The following is a 20,901-nucleotide window of genomic DNA, read 5'->3' on the forward strand; positions in this document are numbered from 1 at the left end:
ACTCAAAAGTTTCTACTCTCTCTCATGGTGCTCAGAAAAAAGGGACATTTTCTTGCCTATAGCCATCCACATGACCTATAACACAACATATCCAGGAGCAGGGGAAGGCTAACCTCCACAAAGCAACAGTAGTTTGAAAACCAACTCACCATCAGCAGTAGCGGTAGCAGGAGCATACAGGTTCCCTGAGCCAGTTTTAACTAAGAATGAATTGGGGCCAAACTCATCCTCAGAGTCAGAGTCCTGGGCTGGCTGAGCCGCACAGTTACCTAGCAACCCTCCCTGGCTCTCATTGGCTGCAATGGAAGGGGGAGGGTAATGGAGCTGCTCAACAGGGGAGGAGGAGGCGGATGAACAATGCAGCGGAGGACCTGTGGACCACAAACAGAGACAACACATGGGGGGGAAATGAAACACACCCAAACACAGGCAACATCACACAGAAGCAGAACACACACACACACACACATGCAAGACTTAACTCTGACACTTCAAAAACAAACAGGGACACATCTGCCTTTGTCTCCGCCACCTCATCCCAGCTGGGAAGAACAATACAAACAGCTGAAATGACTTTGAGATAGAATAGAAAAGGCAAATGCCTGGCACTGGTTTAGAGAAACAAAAACAACAAAACACCTTTTTGGGATGTTTAATGCAAAAAAGGGGGGATAATTACAGGTTACAATGCACAAATCCAAAAGCAAAGGGAAAAAAAACAAAAAGAGGAAAACAGAGGTGACGTGTTAGGGTGTATGGAAACATTACAGCACAGCAAATATGCATCCCATCAGGAGCCTGTCAAATTACTATGAATCTAAAAACTCCTCAAATTCTAAACAACCTCTCTTCACATCCGTTATCTAGCATAACTGCCATTCTCCAAACTACAAAAGTTACACTGAGAGATAAATGATTAGAGATCAAATTTACGCACTGTGCAGCAAGCATATGAATATGTCCCTCATTCTGGTGACTGTTAATACCCCCTCCTGTGGAAATATATAAAACCCCTGCCAGTCAAGAAATGAATCCAACCTGAACCAATCCTTCCTTTTTCGTATGTACACTGTGTCCATCTTAGCTTTTCTGCTTGTCAGTAATATAAAAAATAAAACAGCATAGTTGTCAGAGAGGTCAATTGCCTTTAAAGCATGAGTCATCTCGTTATATTTCAATATATTTCCATAACTCTTACATCTGAATATGGTACAGTTTTGTCTGTTAAGCCTTATTGGCTCCAATCACATGCTGTCAGGGAATGTTAAATCTCCACAAAGACCTCCTATTAATGTGTAATTAACTTTTGATGGACCTCTGCAGTGCGCTGAAAATAACACTGCTTAAGTAACATGACTACAGCGCACAAAAGCCATCAGTATGGCGCTCTCCCCATTTTTCCATCAGTCCTACTGTCTTGATGTTGAAATTCCAGCTGACCTGATTGTCATTTATCAGGAGAGATGATTTTCATCTATGTCTGTAATGATCCCTGAAGAGTATTAAAACACGACTCACTGACTCGCATCTAATTAGGAAACAATTAGTGATATTAACATATCAGCCACAGCCCTACACAAGCAGTAAACGTCCACTGCTTCAGAGAGTCACAGTTTGTGCTTTACACACACTTCACACCAGACACTTCATTTTTTTCTCAACTCTCTAATGCCGGTTCAGTAATGGGTGCTGAGGCATAGTGGTCCTGCTGTGGGTTAATGGCCAAGACACTGCTGTGATTGAATGTGCAGGAATGTATAACGGCGAGAGGAAAAGCTGTAGCAAAGAGCATTATCACGGCTGATTCAACGGGATTCATCTAAGACATGTATTAGTATCAAAAAACAACTCTGTGCTGCTAAATCAAGTACCACTTGACAAGCTACTACCTGACGCTATTTAAGATCAACCGTAGGATTGAAATGCTTGACGGAAAACACAAAGATGAGCTGCACAAGGGTCTTGGACTGAATATTACTGCATTTTCCTCTAAGAGAGAATTCATCACTGAGACCAGAAAAGATTAAAGTCCTCTAAACATGGTCAAAGTCATAACGTAAATGAGGTCAAGGTAGTCATGTTCAGAAGCCATTACTCTTGCACACAAAGGTTCTACTGTCTCGCTGCATTTCATTAATACTGCCTTATCCACACCACATCCACCTGAAGCCAGACACAAGGCCTCTGCAGACAGAAAGCCACAGCTTGAGATGGCCAGAGAAGTTTCTCTGGCTGCCAGAGTTGATTGCTTTTGCCTTCGCTCACTATATTACAGCAGCAAAAGGGAACCTTTACTTAGGACCCCTTGGACCATGCCCAACTGCTGTAGCTTCTGACAGCTTCAGGAAGTGCCTTTTACTGCCTAGTTTGTCCCAACTGCTAAAACAGATGACCACCCACTGCATTTAAGGTCTTAATCTACTCATTAGCAAGCCAATTACAAGAACAGGCAAATAAGTGTAATCTGTAGGTAAGGAAATCTGCTAAATACATTGTTGCTTTTAGTGCTTGCTCCCTATATAACTGCTGACAAAATGTATTTCAATAGATTTGGGTTGTTCTAAACTAAAGGAACCTACTAATAATGTAACATTCTTGCATTAAATGCATGTAACCCCCTCTGTAAACAAACATTCTAAAACCTTTTACTTTCAGTATCATTCAATTATATTCATTTTAATAACACTATTATTAAAAATGCTCAGATGTGTCAGAATAAAGTGTGAAAACAGAATCGAATGAATGGCTAATTATTTAAAATGATAATCTGACAAACACAACAGGTAAGGCTGAAACAGAGGAAGCAACAACACTACACAAGCGTAATGCTACACCACTTGGTGGATATGGGTGGATATAGAATATAGGTTTCATATGAATAAAAATACGCTTATATGAAATGGAATTTGTATAAAAGTTATGCAGTGAGTTATCAAAAGTCACTTGAAATCAGAAAAAAGACAAAAGCTGAAGCACTGTGAGGCTTTTTAAAAATAATAATTAAAAGATTTTATATGTTACAGTTCTACAGGTCAAAGAAAAAAAAACTGTATGTGGTGTATGAATTACAGTCATGATCCTAGCAGCAGTATAAACATGCAAATGTATGATGAAAAAATTCGATCAATTCTTTTTATAATCCTACAGTTTAAAATAAATAAGCAAAAACTGACCAAAGACTAGTAATGGGCATGGGCTACATCATGCAAACGGGAGCATAAGATTCTTTGGTAGAATCACCTCTGTGTGTTTATACATCACTGCTGTACTTAATCATTAGCAATTATTAAACTATAGCTCTCACTCTCTCTCTTCATAGTTTTCCTTTTCTCCTGTCTCTTTGATCTCACCTTCATTACACTTTAAACTGGTCACAGCAGATTGTTGCCCCTCGCTGAAACTGGTTCTACTAGATGTTTCTTCCTCTTAAAAAGGATTTTTGTCTTCCCACTGTCTCCAACTGCTTGCTCATAGGGGCTGTGTGATTATCGAGGTTTCTTTCTTATATTGTAGGGTCTTTAACTTACAATAAAAGCACCTTAAGGTGACTGTTGTTGTGATTTGGTGCTATGTAAATGAAACTGTATTGAACTGAACTGAATTCAATTGTTAAACTGTTTAAGAAATTCACAAATCAACAAAAAAGAAGTTTGCATCTTCAGTGGCAGAGCTCCATGTCCATGCTCCATGAGTGGTGACATCACATCTGCACTCTGCCGCTATTCTGGGCTAAATCTAAATTTTTTACAGTAACTGACGAGTGCAGCACGAGGGGGTTTCCAAATGGGCAAGGCAAGTTTGTGAACAGTAGAAAAAACATATAGAAAAGAAAATCAAGAAAAGTATTTTTTTTTTTTTAGCTGTTTTAGGATTTTTCATTTGCTTCATCACTAGTGCTCTGGCTGCACTAGTTAAAATTCCATTACACAGATCTTTGGGATCTGTGTAATGGAATTTTGTCAAGACGATGCTGTGCTTATCTGACTTACTTTCTATTTTTATTTAATTAGTTTATGCAAAATACCAATTTTCACCTTTACCTTTCTTAAACACTGTTTTACACTGCCTTTTTCAATCATTCTAGAGTTGGAAACTGTTACAGAATCTACCGTATACTGGTTCACAAATCCCTATAATAGCATCTCACCCTGCATTAAGCTTTAAGCTCTTTTTACACATGTGCTGCAGCCGTGAACTTCTCTACACCGGAGGTGCAAAGGAGAATGTAAATGTCTGACACAGTAAGACGGGAAATTAGCCAGTCTTCAACTTGTCAGCTACCTAATACACCTACCTAAGTCCGTGTGATGTCTTATTGCACTGATGTACAAATAGTGCAGCTAATTGTCTGCTGTATTAGCTGCTAGTAAGAGAGTGTGTTGCCTCCCACACATTCTATCCAGGAAGCTTCCTCATCCAAAAAATAAATAAATAAATAAATACAAATAAATAAATAAGACTACTTCCAGTAGTGCAGACTATCTCCTTCAATGTGCTACATGACAGTTCATGTGTGAAAATGGCTGTAGTGTAATAAATGTCACAAAATGGTGAAAGAAACAGTATTCACAGTGTCACAGGGTAAGGTGACAAACATGTAAGGCATCCAAATTGTGTGTTACTGTGTGTGTGTGTGTGTGTGTGTGTGTGTGTGTGTGTGTGTGTGTGTGTGTGTGTGTGTGTGTGTGTGTGTGTGTGTGAGACAGACAGAAATAAACACTATAAAAAAAACACCAGGATAACCAATTTAAAATTACAGAAATAAAAAGCTGGAAAACTGATGATTTATTATTTAGCAATAATCAGCTATGTGCTATGTCACTCAAACCAACAGCAACATAAAAAGCATTTGTAGCCACACTTTCTGCTCCAGATCTGTTTGTATATTATGCCTCTGATTATTATGTGAGTTCAGAAGTGACTACAGACAAGCAAAGGCATTACCAAACATATTTAAGAACTACAACTATTATGTGTACAGACTGTAATGCACATTTTGGCCTTGAGAAGCTACGAAACTAATCAGAATGATTACATTTGTGCATGAATGAGAAGCAGAATCAGCACAAACAAAAAAAGAAAATTTATGTTTAAAAATTCCTTTATTTGAGGAGGCTTCACATGCTAAGAGAGAGGAAATGAAATCAGGTAAACAAAGAATGTAATTTAGAGGGAGGATGTAATCAAGTGAAAAGAAAGTCGAATAAGAAGAATCAACAGAGTCCTGATATTCAAACCTGTTTTCTCTCCAAACTTAACTAATCTTTCTTATTTTACCACAGATTGATATAAAAGTCGGAAGTTATACAGAGAAAATAAGACATATTCCTGGAGATAAAATGTGCCATTCTTCAGCTACGCAACATGATAAACCAGGTCTATGACTGCTTTTGTTAAATACAGCCACCACACAGAGGAAGGCTGGAGCAGACGAGTGACTCCATGATGAATGGAGTCACTCGTCTGAATTATGTTTACTTAAAAACTGCAGCTAAGGGCACTAAGCATATAGGACACAGAAGTATGACTCAGAGTCTCAGAGGAGACTGAGTGTCATCATCACATAGCTATTCTCTTTGTAAAATGCACATTGTGTTGAACAATGGTGGTCATATAAGACTGTAGTAAAGGTAGAATCATTTATTGTAATGCTAATCGTAATTTAATTTAATCACAGCATTGTACAATGATAATATGGCAACCCCGCCCCCAACCCAAAAAGGTCCAAAAAGCAAAAAAAAATAGACAAATAGACAAAAAAGAACAAACAAGTAATATTATGTGTCAACAAATTGGCTTGGACGGTTGTGTGGTACCATTTGAACAGGAGTATGTGAAAGGTTGGCAGGTTGTCATTGGCAGATCAGTAAAATGTTATGTAATTTGCTCCTGGCACCAATTTTGTCATCCAGTGTAGGTGGAGTAGGATTCACTCCAAGATGTTATGCCATGAATAAAGCTTTTGTCATATTTTCGGCTGCTGAATTTTATCCTCAGCCATCATCAGCGGGCCTGATCGTGAATATTCTGATTTTCCCTGCTGCTGTAAGTGTTCCAACTGTGTTTAAACGTGGAGGTCAAATGGAAATGGACAGCTCTATTTTTTCTGTGTGCACATACATGCAAAGTGCTCGTCTCTACACCACAGTGGTTTTGTTCCTTGTCTGCACCTACTTGGCATTTTGCACCAATCTGCTGATGGTGGTTGGTGATGTTAGTGAAGTGCAATTTTCAGCATCTTTTGCACTAATCACAGTAAGGACCTAATCAGAAACATGCAATGGGTGCAGCACAAAGGCTCTGTACTGTTTACATCATTACTTGGAGAAGGAGCACCTTTAAGTTCTCCTCTAAATTTATGTCTAACAAATACGTATGTTTGCCGCTGTGCTCAACTTTAATTGTACTGTTGCCAATCATCAGTCATCTATGCACAGAGTTTTGTTATTTATTTTGATTTGATTATTATGTGCCAGATTTCACTTATGAAGGTCCTCCTTTTCTCTTGATTAGCTGTCTTTGGACCCATCTGAAGGCTGCAGGTATGCGTTGCTTCTGCAGTGTCTAATTTGAGTGGCACACGGTGAAATGTGATTATGCACACCACCACCGATAGTCTTGATTAAATCTTCCAAAATCAGAAGCAAGCATCTACTTCCGTGTCTACTATAGGAAATCTTTACTTACACTTTATGGAGCAAAAATCTAGTGTCTTTGCCAGTGTCTCTGCTAAACAAGAGTGGGTAAAAATAAAGGTACTTCAGCAGTATTAAAGCTTTACTTCTAGAAAAAAATGACTCACAAGTGTTCGTGCTTTTCAAACTAAGCTATCAAAACAAATTAATACAACAGTGACTGTTGTGAGTTTGCTGAGAAGCATTAAGGATATATTCTCTTCAAAGGAAAACAGCTGGCTTTATAAATAAGCCTATTATTCCAAACCAAATACAAATAATGGTCTATTAATTGAGTTTTATTTGCCTACAAGGTGCTTTGGCCACCAAGGTGCTTTAATTGGATAGTTAATAGCCTTTAAATTACCTGAGCATCTGCAATTCCCTTTTCAGCTTTCCAAGTTTTTCCCCCCTCATAACGTCTTGTTGCTTAAAGCTCGAGTGGCCATATTTACTGTGTTAACCATTTAGGATTAAGTTGTCCGGGGAATGTTGTGTGACACAAGGTCTTTAAAAAGACTGATAAAGAGCCGACTCCATTAATAAGGAAGTCTGATTCTTTTTTTTCTGCTTGGGTGTTATCAAATGTATTCTCATTAACTATATCACATATTTTACTTTATAATGAATTTCGAGAATATGAAAATGTGGTGTTAATATTGCCATTGTGTCACTGACAATCTCAGAGATTCAGTAAAAATACAAGCAAAAGCAGGTGGAAATGTTACAAAAGATCAACAAAAAGCAATGTTTAAAAACCAACGCAGTTACAAAAATTAATTTTCTCATTTTTGTATTTCCAAAAATGTATATAATCTTTTAATGACCATATTATCCGTAATTTTTGCTGAATATAAACATTTTACATTTTCTTCTGACAAATATTTGTGAGGATAAGATCAATGGAAACAACAGATTTTGTAATAAGGCATGTAAAAAGTTATCAGGATTAGATTACAAGACTACAAGATGTATCTTGAATACTCATGTGTGCTCTGGTAATTTAACTAATCACAGTTCTACAGGCAATACGGCCAACAAGGCAGCTTAATTTTCTCTTGTGCATTATTATTAGAATTCCCAAATTGACATAATTGTGTTCTATGATACTGCTGCAAGCAACAACTAGCCTTTTGATAAAATTAACACTTGAAAAGTGATCTCACTTTAGGAAAAGAAAAAAAGAGAAAGAAAAGAAGTGTAAACAAAAGCAAATTTGCAGCTTAAGGGGACAGAGTCATAAAAGTAACTCACCAAAACCAAGCGATAAACCGTATTGTAAACATATGTGGTATTTTTTTTTTTAACTGTGATACTACAAAGATCATCAAGCTCCTTTGCAATACTCAAGATTACACAAAACATGTCTGCTGTGTGACAACAAGACTTTGCTTATTGATTTGGTGCAATTCTATGTGACATCAAGTCCTCCTCCTTACCCCAACTCCACAATAGAACCATAGCCTCGCTTGCAGAGGAAGTGGGAAACAAGCTTTTATGAACCAGCATTGAAAAATTGATAAATATCTCTCTGATGGTGCCATTTACCTGTGAGGAATCAATATCATAATAACGAGAGTGAACCAAATGTATGATTGAAAATAAACTGTAAAAACACATAAATGTCTTTTTTCTTTATAGACGGGGCTAACCATTACTGAGAAAATGGAAATTATACTGTCTTGTAATAAAACAGTATGCCCACAGAAGAAACAATTCCATTTAAGACTTTCACCACTACACTTCTATCAGCACTTTAAGCAAAGCATCCATTACTTACAACAACTGTATGCTCTTAAAGAGACAAATGCTGAATTATAAATGGATGAAAAGAATAAATCCAGAAAACAAGAGAAAAAATCTCATCATCGATCATTAATGCAAATATCGTAGTAATAGCAGTAAAATGCTAGAAATAGTTAGTGATTTAGATCAAATGGGTAATTTTCATTAGTATATTTACAGGCAATGGGCCTAAGACTAATTTAACATCTTAGGCAGTTTTAATCTATTCATCCGCATGGGGAAGGAGGAGAATCTCTAACTAAGATAAAAAAAAAAATCAGCAGCATTAGCAGACAGCAGAAAAGACAGATGCATTCCAGGGTATCACCTAGGAAGATGAACAGGAGGCCAGAGTGTCTTAGATTAGAGATGGCATTTCCTCTCTGGGTTAGAACCACAGACTCTCTCCCCAGTCATCCTCTACCCACATCCCTGCTTGGCTGCTGCCACTCTCTTGCATCCAGTCCACTCTATTTTTCTGTGCTGGAAGGAAAAGAAGAAAACTTGTGTGCCCCGCTATCCAGCTGAAAGACACCATCTGTTCTTACTTTTCTGTGACAAACAGAGAAATGAATCAGACTCGGTATTTAAAACTGAAATCAACTGAGGAGACTTTTTTCTGTTCGAAGAGAAACCCTAAATCCCGCTGAACGGCAAGCTTCAACCTTTTTCGTGTTACCCTTAAGGAATGTTTTGACACCTAGAATAAACGGAGAACACAGTGTGCAGGCCAACTGAACATGCTGAGACAGCTAAGCTGATGCACCGTTTTTTTGTTGTTGTGTTTTTTTAACTGAGCAAACGTTTTCAAGACTCCTTGGTCTTTAGGCCCAATCCCATTCCCCCCCCCCCCCCTTTTTTTTTTTTTTACAATTTACTTTGCTGGTCTTTTGAATCAGTGCTACTTCTGAGGCAGTCTGACATTGCTAAATCCCTCCATACAACCCCATTTAAGCATCCCCAGGGTTTTCTTTGTTCTAGGATGAAAAGTAAAGGTTCCAATCTCCTCACCTCTCACTGTTAACGACATCCTGCAGGCCTGTGATGGCTGTTTTCAAGGATCTCCTGGTCGACACAACTGTTCGCAAGTGACACTGTGACAAGACATCTTCTCTAACTGCACAGAAAAAGTGCAGTAAAAACAGGCTTATAAACGCATCACGCCCATTTGGAGAATCCTCAGCAGAGGATTCCAAACTTCAAAGTTGTGCACATGGTAATCTGCTTTAAATGGATGTTTCGCGGCCTCTATCATAGCTCGATCATCAACTGAGCCGACTTAAACCATGGCTGAAAAAACAATACTAATAGTGGATAATTATCAGCTTTTACTTCGTCTGCACAGGCTGCTCCATTCCCTCTTCCATCGCACAAAGAGGCTGGTGAATAAACACAATGGCATGAATAAATAATGATCCCACAATCCTCTTAAGGTCCCCGAATAGTGAGGGGGAAAAAAGACAAAAGTTTACTTTTGGTGTTTGAGAGCAAGCAGAGCCTGAAATTGTAAGCGACTCATTAGGGCTACATGTGGCTTGCCTCGGGCCTTGCTGAACAAAGATAACACCATCCCCATCCTGCCATTCCTCAGTGCATTCTAGGGCTTGCCTAATAAAATTCTAAAGTATACCCTTAAGAAAAAGCTACATTCCTAATAAAAGACAATAAAGAGCTTAAACACAGCCTCAAAAAACTGAAAACCTTTACATCTTCCAAATTTTCTTCTGGAATCCAAACTGTATAATACAGTAAAATTCTTTACTGAGAGGGACACATTTTACATGATTCCACCAGATGTTGTATATAGCCATCGGAGTAACACGCAGGCTTTCATGAAAGAGAGTACACCTCTGTTAAAACTGATATCCTCCTCTCATCATGCTCTCCAGATAGCTTACATAAAAGCCCACTGTTTTTCATTTCAGACACTTTGTCAGTGTTGAAGAATTGATTTGTGTGTGTGTTCAGCTCCCACTGAGTGCAAGACAGTTCAAAAGGCTATCTAAAATACATGCTGTCAAGCGGCTTATGTTTGTAAGTGCTTATATAATTCATAGCATGATAAAAGTTAAGCCACTAAGAGTCAGCAACATGGTCAGTAAGATTAGTTTATACCACAAGAAGTTAAACAAAGAGTAAAGAAATGTGGGCATAAATGTATTTTGAATTTGAAAACAATTTCGACCTTATATAAGTATATTCCAACCATCCAAGTACTTCTTATAATTCATCCAAGTATGTAGTTAACAATACTTGGTTGAATGTCAGTTGCAAGAATATTTTGTGCAGACAGAAAACACCTTTACTAAGGAACAATTGTTCACAGCAAGGAAAACTATTTTTATTGCAAATTTGGACTTGGACAACAGCACAAACATCATGATTATTTTTAAATAATTTGTCAATCTAGTAGCAAAAAATTATAAGAATTTCCAATATTTTATATATTCTATTGTTGAGCATTGAGTCCTTTGTGTACAATTTTTCGTTTTAAAAAGAATTATTTAAGAATTAAAATAAGACAACATTGAACAGTTTGTTTACCAACAATTATGGTGAATAACTACCAATTACAGACAAATGTTAAATAAGTGCAGTGGACGTCATGAACTTTAAAAAATGGGCCTTTTTATAAGGGATTGCCTCAAGCAAAACACTGGGAAAAAATGAATTAATTAATAATGAAAAACTGGAGAAAAAGAGGGGGATGGAAGCACAAACTGGTCGACGGTAGAGCCAATCTCGGAAGGGTCCCTGGTGGCCCACAACCATCCAACAGCCTCTACAGTAGAATTCCTGCAATGGGGGATGTGGTCCAGGCCCAGCCGGCAGTGGACTTGAAGCAAGCCAGCGACTGTCAGGCAGCTTTAAGCAGCCATTAATGAACCTTTGGAAGGTTCATTAATGGAAGCATTTTATGACTTTAACGTCTCAGCTTTGTTTTTGTTTTTTTTTTATTAGTTTTTTTTGTTTGCTATTTAGAAACAGGTGAAACACTTAGGAAAAATGAACATACAGTAAAAACAATAATTGCTTTATCCCAGTTATCTTGTTCTCATAATTGTTGGAAGATAAAATCCTAATTGAAAATGAAACTGGATTAATTGCCCAGCCCTAGTATAATGTTACCTCAGTAATGTTACCTTGAGACATTTTAGTTCATATTAAACATACATTCTGTTACATAAAGGATGTTCTGAGCTAAACCGCAGGATAAGAATGGAGTCCAATAAATATTTAATGGATAAATATGAGCCATAAGCCTAATCTTTTTTCAGTCCTTTGTTTACTGCATTCTGGCTGTTACAGGTTGTATTATTATTCATGAAGCTGTCACTTTCTAGAATAAAATGAGACATTTACGGTTCTATCTTACTTCTATACTTTTCTTGGATGTGTACAGTGTGAAGAAAGCAGAACGTCTAGAAGTCAACTATGTGATAAGAAAAGGTACAATAAAGCTTTATTTATCCGAGATTAGGGAATATGTTTGCTACAGCAGTTAATATAATTTAATAATAATAACATCAACAGCACTAAGAAAAAGAAAAAGTAGAAGCAAAAAAGTTTTTAAAATGTCAATAAATGTTTAACTGAATTTTGGCAGTAGAGCTGAAACAGTCTGTCAAAGAAAGTCCGCCGTTGCCAGTCCAGTAAACGGTGAACAGTGTGGTCAGTATTATAAATTGGTATTTATTTTTTTCAGTGACCTCCTCTCGACCACAAATCTTCAAATATGTCCAATTTGTAGCCAATCACAGAGCCAGCTTTCTTGATCAGATTATCCATCTGTTAGTGTCACCAGCTCCGACGCAGTTCCCCCAGCAGACCCCAACAAAGCAGGCTGAGCTCACCACAACAAACTTATAGAAAATCTTTTCCTGCCTCTCACTGTCTTTTAGCAAATGACAAAAGGGGCACACAAGACTTAAAGCTCAACTTAACACTATAACAATGTTAGGAAAATCAAAATATTCTTTTTTGTCCTCGCTTTTCCACTTCACTTTTGCAAAAGCGAACATAATATTATCGCAGCCATGCAACTGTTGTATGCTATAGAGTCACATAACTAGTGGAGCGTATAAATTTTTATAGTGGCTGTTTATCAGGCAGCTGACTGACAGAAGTCAATTTATTTTCTAGTACCTGATTAAGTTGTTCAACTTGACATTTTGAAAACATACTGCCTCAGGTTGCCATCCATACCTAAGCTAAATGGGAAAATGCGTCTGAACTACACTTACGCGGAACAAAATGGTAAAGGCGTTACACTTCCAACCTACTGTAAACAACAGACAGAGCTTAGCTAGTAAGAAACCAGTTTAAATCCTCTAAAAGTGCATCTATGCCAGAATTTGGTAATTCACACACTGCAAGACAGACAGATAGACTGCAGCTCTGGTGCGACCTACTGCAGAAGCTGGCAATTCATACAGTTGCGATAAGACTGGCGTTTCCAGTGTGACAGCAGTACTTTTGGGAAACCTCTGAAGGCAGAAGAAAAAAAACTGTAAAGCTTATATCCCAAACTATTTTCTTCAAAATTCACAGGCTGTGAAATTTTCACTGTGCCAAGCTATTTTCAATGAGAGATAAATAATCCAGGAAGAACATGAGCTGTCCAGCGCAATGAGTCTTTATGTGTGTGAAAATAATCTTATATTTAAGCATGCTAATCTTATTTTGAATCGCTCTGTATTGACAAATAATTATACTCACAAAGGACCATCTGAACTCACATCATTCCCGGGTAAGACTTTTAAAAGAAACACAAATTTAATAGACACGTTTCATCCGCATCCACTGAGACTCTTTTGGCTCTTTTCTTGTGTACTTTTATACATATACGATGAAATATGCATGAGAGTTCAATAAAAAAAAACATGATTTGATTTTGCATCTTAAATATAAGAAAGTGTTTTCTACCTTTGGATGATGAAGTGACAGAAACATATTTACATATTCAATTTCCATAGCTGGTGTTTACTGATAAATGTTAGATCAAGTAGGACTAAAAGTTCCATAGCTGAATTTGTGTCAGAGACCATACATATCAGAGGTGACTGCTAATGAGAAAATTCTCAGCATGAACATTTAATTATTTTTTTTTATCTGAGACTGGGGCAACAGCACATTATGATCTCTGCTTCCTCAACCTCAATAACAACCCCTAATTGCTTTCGCAACAATAACCGATCATTCAGAGCTATCTGAAATTTTACTGCAAGGCTTCTAGAAAAGAGAAACATAAAAAGCATCAGATACAAGAGATTTGTAGATGTTTTGTTTTAATGGTATGTTACATATTTATATGATAGCATTGAGTAAGAAACTGTATTTAATACAGGATCCTTGAATCTGGACAGTAACTATTACTCGTGCACGGAAAAAGATTCAGAATATTGAATCAGTGCATTGCAGCTTATATTCCATTTTAAGAATGACTGTTCTCTGAAAATAACACAAGCATATAAAATAGGACTCTACATTAAATGGATATTGCTAAAAGAGGGACAGAAATTGTAACACTAGGTTTGGATAATCCTCCAAAGAGGAGGGCTCATCCTCCTCCATGTCGTGCTTTGAGGCCCCTGAGTCTCAGTGGTGGGCCCTGATGTGATGTTGGTTTAGACTGTCAGAGGCACTGGCAGGGAGTGGATAAGCAACCCCACAGATAACAGCTCAAAACTGTCCACAAGGGCCTATAAAACCCACCAAATTAGCCTGCAAATGAGCCAGCAAATATCTCTACTAATCCATGATCTGAGGAGAAACTCTGCCAAAAAAGTAAACAAATAAATAAGTTCATAAGAAATACTGGGGTGGTGGCTGCTGTGAGCTAGGAAACCACTAGTGATTTCTTTGAAGCATCATTTCGCCTGATATTCTGCCGCTGCGATGCCCGTGACCATTTCAGAACAAGCTTCCATGTTGTGCTCGATGTGGTTGCAGTCAAATTACAGATCCCAGCATTACAGCAAAAACTCTCCTCTACAGCAAAGGATCACAGCCTCTATCACAGACGCCAAAAGTCAATGATGCCTCAAAATACCATTGTTTGACAACGATTCTGTTGTGTCTGCAGGAAAACCGATACAGCTAATAAACTACAATAGGACAGTGTAATTGTTCCTAAGGGTATTTGAAAAATAATATTCTATAAATATGTCACTGGTTTCATTGCTGAGCAAAAAAGATATCTGTTAGAGAGAAACAATCACAGTCTGTATCAATAGTTTATCATAGCCTTACTTTTTCTATCTTAATTCTTTTTAATTAGCCAATAAGAACCCACATTCATGATACAAACCTATCAAACAAACAAAAAAATACTCCCGTAATGTTGTAAGCAAGCGCTATGAGTCCAGCCGTGTAATACAGAAAAAACGTGTCCAAATGAAAGGCTGATGTCACTTCACCCCACAGGCTCCAATTTTATTCAGTTCAAAGTTAAAACACATCTTAAATGTGGAGTGTGCATCAAAGACATTTTCTCATATGATTCAGGGGGGTGTGGCCATTGACATCTATCTCTAGGCAGAGCGTACATTTGTAATGTGCTTCCTTATTCTCTGTAACCTTTCAAATTATTTCATTTAGATTTTTTCAGCTTCTCACTTCACCAAATCCTGGATTTTACTTTACGCAGGTCAAATTAAAAAACAACCCCCCCCCTAAAAAAAAAAAAAAAACAGTACTGGATTTAACAAAAGAAAGTGGACTATTGTTAGGGCTGCGTCTCTGTAACACATACATTTTACAATCACCCTCAAGTGTAGGTGCTTCTTTATGCAATGGAATTGTGGCTTGGGCACAAGAATAATGACAGTGAATAGAAGCGAACAAAAGGCCTTTCAATGCGTGGATACAAGGGACAGGTTGATGTACTCCCCGCTCAAGTTCAAAACTGTGAGAGATTTGCTTTTCAAAGCTCCTCAGCCTTTTGGGGCTGTGACTTTTCTACGAGGAACACCTGTCCCTCACACTCAGTCATGCTATGTTCAAAGATTCAGTAACTGAGTATAGCCCTGGAGCTCTTAACCTCAATCTTTCAACAGTTCAAGGTTTCTTCAGTCTTGAACCCTTCAACATGCATCTAAAACCAGGTAGCAAGGGAACAAAATCATTGTCACCAAGGAGTTGGAGAATACTGTGTGAGTTTTGTTTCACAGTTTTTTATAACACTTACTAACACTAACTATGACTGCATGTATGGATCATCAGTGGAAGTCAGTAACAACATCTAAAGCAGACCAAAAAGAACATCTCGGTAGCAAAAACATCATAAGAATGCAGGAGCAGAGTGAATCTAGATAACAGACTGACCACATTTTATCTGCCAACTCACCATCAATAAATGCTGCACTTACCCAAGCTAAACGCATGATCAGCTCAGCAGATTATGTGCTTTGAAGGTATAAATGCTGATCACTGACTCATGTTATAATCAGAATAAAAAAAGAAAAGACTTAAAAAACACGACCACCGCTCATATTCAGGCCTTATTTTTGCATGCTACCTCAAATCACTCGTTTGTGGAGCAGCCTCTAAAGTGTGTTGTTGTGATAAAGATCATAGGAAAGGGAAGAAAAACTGGGGGGGAGGGAAGTGCTTTAGTATTTTGGATAATTATAAGATCAGAATATTCCTCTTCTTTAAAAAATGAACTTTAAATGCTCATTAAGTCCATTCTGTTTTAATGAAATTTCCTGTATACTGCACTCAAAAACAAATGAAATTGTTGGTTTAAAAGAATCCTCTTTAATTGGATACTGCACAAATAAGGTTGTTTTTTTGTTTTTGTTTTTTATAATTGAGTCAGTTGTGTTATTTCAGCAAAATACTGCATTCTGGCAAGTCAACTTAATGGCTTTTTATTGAGTCAATTCAACAATTGAGAGTAAAGTCCATTCTGTTCATAGTTCACGTGATGTCACAGCGATTTCACGCTGCCGTATTTGATCGGAGCCCATACACTGTGTAAGGTCACAGCTCTGTTAAATGGGTATTTACATGTACTGTGATTAAATATACAGAATGGAAGAAGTCATATTTTCTAGGTTAAGAACAGGTCATACGTGATTAAATTCAACTACCCGTGAAAAGAGAGTATCGGACCATGTATACCATATAGAAAGGGAAAAAAGCATGGAGCATGTGTTACTAAAAAGTAATGGATATAGGAGAGGTAGAGAAATTGTAAAGGAAAATATATAAACAGGGGTGTGTGGGAGCTAAGTTTAGGTATTCTGTTGCAAGGGGTTGTTAGTGGTGGCACAGAAGCACTTCTGGGTTATTTTAAAGGAGAGAAAAGTTGTAAACAGAACCTAAAAATAAAATGTGTAGTATTTGGGTGTGTATATTAGTGCTGCTTTCTAGGATGGGAACTCCCCATACTGCAGATAGCATTTTGGAGGGTGGTACTATTACTAGTACTTGGCAGTAATACAACTTATTGTTTGCTCAAAGAAGTAGTATGGACTAGTGTCTTATTTCAGTGAGATGCTCTAGCTCAAAAATCTGAGGTGCATATTTTTTCCCTTAAAAATGTTGTTGGTTTTGGTTATGAAACAGGGGACTGTGGTTCGATATAAGACCAATAATTACTGTAGGACTGAACAGGGTGGTGATGGGATACTGAGGCAGAGCAGTGCAGAGTGTGTGTGACTGAATCTGTAGAGAACTGGGTGGGTTGCTCTCTGTGCAGAGCAGCGGGGGAACCGTAACTAAACTGAGAACAGTGTGGAGTACAGATCCAAGGAAATAAAGAGTTTTGTGCTCCATGCAACTGTCTTACTTAATTTTAGTTTGCTCTTTTCATCCATCCATCCATCCATCCATTTCCTCAAATGTAACTGTTTTCAATGCAAGACTAATCCATAAAAATAAGCTAATTTACTTAAGTTGCTATAATATACTCAAATCATTCATATATAATTTTTTGGAATTCAGCAAGTCCACATATCAGTGAGTTATTTAACACAGCTGCGGGACACAACTTGACACAACTTCTTTTTTACCCCCGTCCCAAAAAATACATTTATATAATGAAAACCTCTCTTAAGCTCAACAGAAGTGGCATCTGGCATCAGGACTGCTCATTTGTGTTGAAATCTTCTATTTTAAAAGGAAATCAGAAAACTTTATTCAAATTATTATTAGTACTACTAGCATATAATTTTGATTTCACTCAGACACCCCCTCAAGGAAAGTTTCATTTAATAAAAGATTTAAAATCAGAGTGAATCCAGCGATTTCAGGAGTGTGTGGAGACAACACAAACCCCTACTAGTTGCTTGTGTGCTGCAGGCTATGGAGAGACTTTCACAAGAAGATTTCACCAAAGTATCATGAAGCTTTGCCCTGAAGCAATGCCTACAGTTACCAGGATTTCAGTAATGACCATTAATAATAAAATCAAATCAAATGAAATGAAATAATTAAAATAAAAAATTTTGCATATTCTTTATACCGGCATTAAATTTCTGTGAAATGATGTAACAAAGCGTATCATGAAATTGAACTTTACAGTAACATCAAGGCTCGGCTGCATAGTATATCTCCTCAATCGATACCGACAAGATCTCTCGGGAGGACGGAGAAAGGGAAAGCAAAATCAGTACACAACATAACTAACCACTCACTGGAACTAATTACATTTTGTCCTTTGAAAAATATCAGCATCAGTCACTCAAACATTTTCTATCAACAAGAACTGTGTAGACTTTAGCCACATTGTTTTTCTCCACAGGTTATGGAACACATGAATAACAATCCCTCGACAGGCTTTTGCGGCCATCTCCATTGCCGGTTCTTATGGTTACAGAAATGTAATAGCCCAGCCATGACAGTGGGGGAAAGTTGGATTAGAGAGCACATCTGGATAAGCCGTTATTGGGTAAAAACCAAGAACAGCAAGTCTCTCCCAAACCCAGCAGTCTGCCTGGCCCTTCTTGCAGTTTAAACTCTGTAAGATGTGCAATGACTCAGCAGTCGCTGGCTGCTGGAAGCATCCTCAAGGGACTCCCTAGGGACCGGAGGCAGCATGGATAGGATAAACACACATACCGGTACACACTGCATTTAAATGATATCCAATCCACAGTCAAGCACATGCATGTGCACACAGATGCACGCATATAAATGAGGTTTACAATGAGCACTGGAAATACTTATTTCTCCATTAAGTATCAAATGATAACAATAAAAATTTGCATGTCTGCGACACTACACTTATTTATTGAAACTAATCATGCAATTTGTTAAAACGGCAATCAAGATAAAGGCTAATATTACTGCGACATCTCAAATGGAATGAATCAGTGAAGCACACTATGATAAGGAAAGGTTTTTCTTCAGTGTAAAACTGACAACTGAATCACAGCATCGAGAAAATTGTTCCAAAATTGCTGTCACTTATTTGCATGCATTAAAACTAGGGTCAAGTAAGTCACATGTGAAGAAGGGGGGACTGCCCAGTGGCTTGAATACATTAAAGCAGAGTAAATGGTTTGTTGATTTAAAGAGATTAAAGCACACACAAGCAGACCTGCTCGATGGATTTTAATTAACTTGCCATATATAAATTGTATGTTATCAGGCATTACTGAATTAAATGCTGAATACAAGTGCTCTTTCTGCTTGGGTGAGTGGAATAAAAAGCTACTTAGAATCCCGATTGGGTCTCACAGACGCATGATGCTGCAGCTTCGGGTGCTCTGAATACATTCCAGCCTACCAACCCCTGAACAGTCAACCAAGAAGAGTCTCTTTAATTATATACAATGCTGGTAAAATCAAGTCCTTTGGCATCTCAGATGATCAAGCAGAGAGATGCCATGTTCTCTCCCTGAGTCATTCGGGCAAATGGATTCCACTTCCAAGAGTCATTTCTGTCAGTTATAATAAGAAGCTAATACATAATGTGACACACTCTGAAATGCAAAACTATTCACAAGGTTCTCTACAAGGCTGTGCAGGGGCAATTAGAATTTTGCCGCTAGGCCCTTGATGAGTTCCTCTTTCTGGGAAGTATCCTGGGAACAGTGTCATAAATCTACCCGTTAATATGCATGATTTAGGTTTGTTTCTAACTATGTATCGTTCTAAACAGACCTTAAACTTTACCATGTAGTACCTCTGTATCACAAAAAGCAAATTAAATGACAGAGTACCTCCAACCTATGAGAGCTTTTTCTTTCAGTTTACACACTGTCCAAAAAAATAGCAGGATGCAACAGAGTTTACTGACAAACAGGCACAGCGGGACTGAGCATCCAAATTTAATCTTCCAAACAGAATTCTGTAATATCACAACTTTACGGCTCTCGCTAATCTGCAATTTAACAAGTAGCTTCAGCAAAACTGTTATTCCCTTCCGGCGTTTTCTTTGTCGCAGGTAAAGTCAGGCTCTGGAATTGTAATACCCCTAAAAACACTTGAAATACTGTAGCATGCACAGATATATGTCTCCCTCCATTCACCTTTGACTCGGCTGACACACAATAGCACTACTGATAACATAACTGTAATTTCATTCAGCATTACATGTTTGAACTGGTAACTGATTCCTGAGAAAGACAGGAGCTGATTATACAGGGTCACCTGATGTATCAGAATGCCAATGTATTCTGTGCTCGCTGTAAAGAGCGAACACAGAATACAATACAGTGTGAAATGTATGTAATGAATAACATGATCCTTTGGCCAGTAATGCGCTGCTAATGTTTGTTAACCCTTGTTCCCGATCGCCAGCCATGACAAGTTGGGCCCACCCCCAGAGGTTGACACAATTTTGTTCCTTAGATTAATTAAATATGAGATCCCGGCTGTTTGAATCTGTATCTTTGAGCCTGTTACTGAACACCACCCCATAGCCCCCCTTTCACCCCAGCCATGATGATGACTGCTCTTTTATCTCATGTCTTCCAGCATACAACGTAGAACACGTGGACATTTAACGAGGCTAAACATTTAATTTTCATTTAAAGAGGTTTATATGTGAGTTTCTGAGCAAACACACAAAGACTTCATGCGCTCTGGGACAAAACAGAAGCACCAAGACAGATCATTGTCCAACAAAGACCAATACAATACAACAGATTCAGCAGAAAGAAAGCAAGAATAAAGCGATCCCTAAACAAAAAGCAGAGGTAATGGCAGGTAATAATTCTGATCGTGCTGAAAACTAATAAGCGCATCTCCTTTTAGAGTCACATCCTAATTATGCTGGTCTTTGGGCCAATTTCTGATATAATCAAGCAAAAATCTGAAAGGCTTAATGAAACTGTCATGTTTAATTGCAGCTCATCTTGTCTTTGTAAGAAGTCCAGTTGAGCAATGCCAAAAACTATTCAACCTAACATAATAATCATTTAGTCTAAAACTGTGACTTTATTTCACGCTGTTCTTCTTTTCCTGTTAAACAACATGTTACGTTGTT

The 20,901-nt window shown here is 37.8% G+C and overlaps 1 protein-coding gene across 6 annotated transcripts in view; it reads right to left on the reverse strand.

Moving 5' to 3' along the window:
* tenm4 (teneurin transmembrane protein 4) overlaps positions 1–20,901 on the reverse strand; it is a 144,111-nt gene that overhangs the window by 88,220 nt on the left and 34,990 nt on the right. For 4 of the 6 annotated variants that reach the window (XM_026192542.2, XM_080289315.1, XM_026192539.2 and 1 more), the window contains exon 4: positions 150–371. The exons of the other annotated variants lie outside the window; for them this stretch is intronic. In XM_026192542.2, coding sequence (XP_026048327.1) covers positions 150–371 — 222 coding nt within the window. The remainder of the gene's footprint in view (positions 1–149; positions 372–20,901) is intronic. 6 annotated transcript variants of the gene reach the window in all.

The sequence above is a fragment of the Astatotilapia calliptera genome, chromosome 14 (assembly GCF_964374335.1).
Source record: "Astatotilapia calliptera chromosome 14, fAstCal68.1, whole genome shotgun sequence".
Taxonomy (NCBI): Eukaryota; Metazoa; Chordata; class Actinopteri; order Cichliformes; family Cichlidae; genus Astatotilapia; species Astatotilapia calliptera.